General features: G+C 28.9%; 1 protein-coding gene across 1 annotated transcript; it reads left to right on the top strand.

Moving 5' to 3' along the window:
• Nucleotides 1-2,510: 2,510 nt before the first annotated feature.
• LOC139881456 (succinate dehydrogenase [ubiquinone] iron-sulfur subunit 3, mitochondrial) lies at nucleotides 2,511-4,012 on the top strand. Its single transcript, XM_071865929.1, has 4 exons — nucleotides 2,511-2,735; nucleotides 2,987-3,219; nucleotides 3,328-3,537; nucleotides 3,841-4,012. The coding sequence occupies exons 1-4, from the start codon at nucleotides 2,625-2,627 to the stop codon at nucleotides 4,010-4,012; spliced, it is 726 nt and encodes a 241-aa protein (XP_071722030.1). The 5' UTR covers nucleotides 2,511-2,624.
• The last annotated feature ends 2,705 nt before the right edge of the window (nucleotides 4,013-6,717 follow it).

Genomic DNA, 6,717 nt, shown 5'->3' with positions numbered 1-6,717 from the left:
TTTATAACTTTTTAATGTATAGTACTGATTCATTTTGGGTGCGTTCGTCGTGTGTCTGGAGCGTGCTCCATCTAGCTTCACATACTCTTAAAAATCGTTTTTTTACTAAAAATAATAAAAAACATATTTTTTGAAATTGTCTGGAGTAAGACGGATCATGCTCCCTTTTTCTTTTTCTTTTTCACTATATAGCATCGATTCATTTCAATTGTTTGTAACTTATAAAAAAGATATTTTATAAAGAGAAGAAGAGGAAAAATAAACCTAGAGTGGACAAGAGCAAAATATATTAGACAAGAGTATAAAACTTAAAAAAAGAAATGCAAGACGAAGAACACATGCTCTTATGCAATTGTCTGGAGAATCCAGAAAATCTAAAAATAATTCATGTTCAAGTCCAGGAATAAGTACTTGATAAAGAGACTTCATTTGCTTTATCAGCGAAGAAATATTATACGAGAGCTCTTTTTATTAAACAAATATAATTTTTTGAATAAGAAGTTTTCTTTTAAAAATAACAAGGTCTTTTTTTTTCCAAAATTCTCGTCTTTTTCTTTTCATTTTCTACTTCTGTTTATGCTTTTACTTCTATTTATGTCTTTCTGATTCTCATCATACAAGAATTTGTTCATCTTTATCTGTATCAATCATGTCTGCAAATTTAAATTTTAAAAATATAATTTACTATCTAAGAAATAATGAGAGTTATATTTTTAATTTCAAGACAACACTCGAATACTAAAATAGTTAATACTAATATGATCGATCAATATGTTTATTCATGTCCAAGTTGTAGCTTTAGTTTGTATGACGATAATAAGAAACAGCTTTGCTCCGATATTTAAATCAGATGTGCACCATACATTTGTATTAACCACATATGGTTTGGTAAACACATTAATTAATAATCACATTGTGTTGAAAATCACAGTTTATTTTTACTTCAAAAAAAAAAAAAAAATCACAGTTTATTTTTATTAAAAAAATTGGCTTACATTACATGTATGATTAGACGCCACCTAGATTTTTGTTGGTCTCTTTTCTTTTGTCTTTATAAGTGAAAAACCTGCCTCGTTTTCTTTTGGCCTCTTTTCCATAGATTAATTAGTTTTTTTTTTTTTTATATAATAGATAAGTCAAACTTACCTGGTTAATTCACGTAAAGCATTTATTTAAAATTCTAATTATTTTAGTAACACTTTCTTGATTTGCCTGATTGCCTCCATTCAGTTTCAAATTCAAAAGTTACCTTCCCACTTCTAAACTGTACAAGTGGTTTGGAAAGGGTAATTTAAACATTAGTATGGATAATTAATTATTACCTTTCTTAATCCCATTAAAATTCTAAAAATTATCGACTAATACTAGAGGGAGGGAGTAACAACATCAGAAGGCTCGTCAAAGGAAGATAGCCTACCAAACATTAATATTAACTTGGTCACCAATGTAATCTTTGCTTTAACTAGTAAATTTGTAATCAGCATAATTAAGGATATATATTAATTGAGGCGAATTGATTCTTGAACAAAAGTATTTTTGGACAAAATTTTGAACAAAAAATTTCTCGGTTAATATGTAAAATTACATATTTAACCCTCATTTATAAGGAAAAAAATATTTTGTTCAAAATTTTGTCAAAAATACTTTGTTAAAAAAGCATGCCTCTTAATTGAGTTATTTTGGGTTATATTTTATTTAATTAAATGTTAAAGTTGATTTGATAACATATTGACAAAAATCGATTGATCACAATTTCAATAGTCAAAATTAGGCACAAGCTGTTGCGGAAAAAGATTACACTTGAATATGGTGTCTTGTTTCATGGACACACTCTCGTACTACTAGAGAGAGAGACCAGTCTCATCTCATCCATATAACAAAGTAAGTCACGGCAAATCAAAACTGTTCAATTTTGGAGGTTTCAATTTTAATTCAAGTTAGGTTAGGTTTAGTCAAACATTTTACAAGGTGACGGTCAAGACTCAAGTGCCAAAGCAACTAACGAAATCGGCAGTGCTGGAACTTTGACTGCTGAGTGTGAGAGCTCTTTAATTATTTTCAGTAATAGCAAACAGAGTTAAATCTCCCTCCCATCAACTGGAAGTGGTATAAGTATTACACTAATTAACTGACTTGATTTATACTATCCTCAACTACATGCATTGATCTAGATTGGCTAGGGTCCAGCCCAAAGTTGGATTTACAAATTACGAAGGCCGCTGTCTTGGAACAATCTGTTGATTTCTTAACATGAATCCATTCCGATTCACAAGTCATGATGAATCATGACAAAAAAGGAAGAGGTGTGTAGTTTTATTTTATACCATAGTATTTTTTATGAATATTTTATACCATAGTAGACACACTTGTAGTCCACGTGTCTATCTACGACCATGCATAAATCTCACGCCGACTCTTCTGGTCTAGGAAAGTAAATTTCTTGAAATATTAGTTAATTGTCGAGAGAGAGAGAGATGGCGAGGAAGTTGTTTGGAGGTGGGTTGAACAAGATAGCTCGTTTCTTGGGAAGATCAGAAGCCAAATTCGGAGTATTGAAAGGTCACCCGGCTGCTCAGGAACATGCGAAAGAGGCTACTGAGAGTCATGGCAATGTTACGAACAAGATGACACAATTATACAAAGAGTTTAGGATTTATAGATGGAACCGTGACAACCCAAATGCCAAACCAATCCTCCAATCTTTCTTCATTAACCTCTCCAATTGCGGTCCCATGGTCAGTCACTACATTACTCACATCATCATTTAATACTTTGGAAATACTAGCATATTTGTATTTAGATTGTTTGAGGTAATTTATCTCTTTTTTAAAAAAAAGAAAAAAAGTAAAAATCGAGATATTTAGCAATTTTCATTTTATATGCATAATTTCTTATGACTCGAGCTTTTGTTTACGGGTAATTAAGTCTATTTAGTACTTGATGAAGTAAATTATCTGTGTATATGGAATATATATGTATTTGGAAGGTATTGGATGGATTACAAAAGATAAAGTCAGAGGATGACTCGAGTTTGAGCTATAGAAGGTCATGTAGAGAAGGGATATGTGGGTCATGTGCTATGAACATTGATGGAACCAACACAGTGGCTTGTCTCAAGCCAATCGATCCCGACACGACGAAGCCTACAATCATCCTTCCTTTGCCTCACATGTTCGTTATCAAAGATCTTGTTGTTGACCTCACCAATTTTTACCAACAGTAAAGTAATATGCATGCTTAATTATATATAGTACATATTTACATTTTAATTTTGAGTGTCAGCAATATAATTAATAGAAGCACATTATTATTTTTGTGACATAAAAGATCCATGGAACCGTGGCTGAAAACAACCAAGGCTCCACCGGATGGGCGAGAGTATAGGCAATCTCCGGCCGATCGAAAAAAGCTGAATGCATTGTATGAATGCATATTATATGCTTGTTGTAGCGCATCCTGTCCTTCCTATTGGTGGAATCCTGAACAATTCCTAGGCCCTGCCCCTTTGCTTCATGCCTATAGATGGATCTCCGACAGGTAATAAACAAACCTGACTACTATTCTGCGACAAGTGAACCAATCGATCATTTATTTATTTTGGTCAAATTTTATCGTGCAAGAATTTCAGTATAATCACGCACACATCCCTAGGCTAGGTTGGAGTACATACATGTGTGATTATAAGCCAATATTGTATTTTTGATTCCTCATGATCAGTACTCTATACAGTTTTTTGGCATGTTTAGTTATTTACTACTGTAACTGTGTATGAAATCAAATGGTGTTGAATGTTGATAAGATAATGGTGTTTGTTAAATATATACTGTAATAACTATGCAGCCGAGACGAATTTACAAAGGAAAGGTTGAAAGCTTTAACGGAGGACCAGACAAGATTATATAGATGTATACAAAACTGTAAAGCTACATGTCCCAAAAGCCTTGATCCAGCCGATGCGATTAACAAGATGAAGACCAAACACTTGCTTTCTAAACCCATCCAGGAGTTTTGAGCCGTCAAGGTTGCTGTATCCTGATGGAGGGACTATACATGTATCTAGATATATACGTTCTGTATCAATAATAAAATTACCAAGAGAGAAAGTATATATATATGTGTTGTTGATTGATTCTTCTCAATGGTATAGAATGTTTGCGTTTTTGTCATTTTATAAGTGAAAGTATAGTCATGTTGGATGTACTAGTGTATTAGAAAGCTTGAGCTTGCAAGTGTTATTTGTAACGGCATGGAGTAAAGCTTGAAGACAGAATTCAAGTACTAATTGCTAAAGATAGATTTAATATGAGAATGAATTCAATTTTTTTCCGCGACTCAATCTATCTGTCTATCTATCTATCTATAATACTTAAACTTCTATTTATCAAACCTATTTACAAAACTATATCCTAAACAAATTTCTTTCGGATTTAGTCATAATTGAGATTCTATACAATGTATCTCCCAAAAATATGGCCATAAATGATATAATTAAATAAGGTAGCTACTAATTTAATTTATCCAATTTGTCTATTATAAAATTTAAAATTTCACATTACAAAACAATATACATAGTCGGTCAATCGTCCTATATATTTTCCTTCCATTCTCATACATTTTATATAGAAAATATTAAATTCAAAAAAATAAAAAAAATATAGAAAGTACTATGAGGAACAAATAAGAAGAAAAAAAAATTCACTACATACGAAAAAAAATGAAAACACCTGTAACAACAACAACAATAAAAAATAATGGAAAACATAACATTAGGAATTTATAGAAATTTGTATAAAATTATTTCAAAAAGAATAAATCTGTCTAAAAGAAGAAATAGAATAACGAAAAAAAATATCAAAACAGAACGAACAACATAAGAATATAAGTGCAAATTCCCACAAAAATAAAATGACGTTGAGAAATATGTAATAAAATATGAATTATTATAAAATGTACGAGAATGAAAGGCAATGTAAGGTAGTTTGGGTTAAAATATTAGTATTATAATTACAATTTTTTGTAACATAAAAGGTAACGTAGTTTACCCATACAAATTAATAATGTTGAGTACTTTCTGTTGTAAATAAAAATATATTTCTTTTAAATAAATATATTTTCATAAAATTAAGATGATTTTAGGATTTAAAATAATTTGCCAATAAATTTATATCCACATTTAAAGTGTATGTTATTTTATAATATACTTAATTTTCATCAAAGCTATTAATAAAGTTACATCTTTACCTACCACCCTTCCATGTAGGACTCATGACCAAAAATAGGTTTGGAATTGGCCGGAATCAAATCTATATTTTTTGTAACGGTTTTTCTAACCAGTGCAATATTATATTCGATAAGTAATAAATAATTTTCATTATTATGGAAAGTTTGTAAATATTTATATAAAAAAAGCAATTCAGCATAATTTTTGAAAAGATTATATATCATGAGTAGTTATATATGGTTAAATTTTACGATCTTTCCATAATATTGTAATTTATTAAATGTTTATCATGTGCAATATCGCATTGGTTAGAAAAATCGTCTCTATATTTTCGCCTTAACCGGCCATAAATATTTCCATAATACACGGAAATGTAATATTGCCTAAATTATCAAAAATAAATAAAAATTACAATATTCTATCAACTTTAATACTTAATTAGTATCAAAACTTTTAGATATGCTATGTATGTATGTTTTATACTCATGTTGATTTTTGTATGTCTTCACAGCTAGATATATTGATATTGCTTCTAAGTGAAACAAAAACTGTATAATTTAAATTCTTCTCATCATTTTTAAATATGTATTCTTCTCAAAATCACCCGTAATTTATTTCATAACATTATATTTTTTAATTTTTTTTTCGTATTTATTTTTGTTGTCTTGTGCAGTTTTGTTTTTTTCAGAGATCACAACGATTTTTTCTTTTTAAATAGAGATCATAACGATTTTGATTAGATAGACATATTAGAAGATATGTTATGAATAATGTAGAAGTGAAAAATTTTATTCTCTATCATTCGTAAATAAAAATTAATCATTCCTATAAATGAATATCATATTTCTAAACCTTTGTATCAAAATGTATCGTTTTGATTTTTTTATAACATTATAAAACTTGCATTCTTTATTGTTCCTTATAGTATTAAATCAAATCATTAATATGAACATATCTTCCTGGGCAGAATAATTTGGTGTTTATTCACCTTTTATTCTGTTAACTATTTATTTAGAGTCGTTAAATATATTTGGTGTTAGTAGCAAACACATGATTTATGTTTAGACAAATCTTCTTTTTAACCTTGATAAGTCTTTATAAAATAAAATGTAATATAATACGGCCAAACAAGAGTAATTACTTCATAAATTGTTCTTGGTTTTATTATGGGAAAATAAAAGGAACCAAATCCAGTGTAAAACGTATTTTCCCTTTTAATATTCGGATCATACAATGATATTTTCTAATGATGTTTCAATATAGCCCGAAATTTGTTCCAATTGTTACTTAACAAGTTAGTGGATTCATCCGTTGGACGGAAAATCTGTACATTTAAAAATTAAAAATTTAAATATATCATATAAAAATTATATAATAATTATTTGTATTGAATATATGTCAAATATTATATTAAAATGGAATTATTTTAATTTTATATCAAATTCTACAATCCTGTTAGAGTTAAAAATTTATTTTGTTTTCAAAAATAATAAACA

The sequence above is a fragment of the Rutidosis leptorrhynchoides genome, unplaced genomic scaffold (genome assembly GCF_046630445.1).
Source record: "Rutidosis leptorrhynchoides isolate AG116_Rl617_1_P2 unplaced genomic scaffold, CSIRO_AGI_Rlap_v1 contig158, whole genome shotgun sequence".
NCBI lineage: Eukaryota > Viridiplantae > Streptophyta > Magnoliopsida > Asterales > Asteraceae > Rutidosis > Rutidosis leptorrhynchoides.
The sequence above is the reverse complement of the archived record's forward strand: the minus strand, read 5'-3'. Positions and strand labels throughout refer to the sequence as shown.

Bases quoted from the DNA above. Each gene is read 5' to 3' on its own strand.
- LOC139881456 (XM_071865929.1), top strand. From the start codon at position 2,625: ATGACACAATTATACAAAGAGTTTAGGATTTATAGATGGAACCGTGAC. The intron at 3,220-3,327 runs GTAAAGTAATAT...GTGACATAAAAG, and splicing joins CTCACCAATTTTTACCAACA to ATCCATGGAACCGTGGCTGA. The intron at 3,538-3,840 runs GTAATAAACAAA...ATAACTATGCAG, and splicing joins TATAGATGGATCTCCGACAG to CCGAGACGAATTTACAAAGG.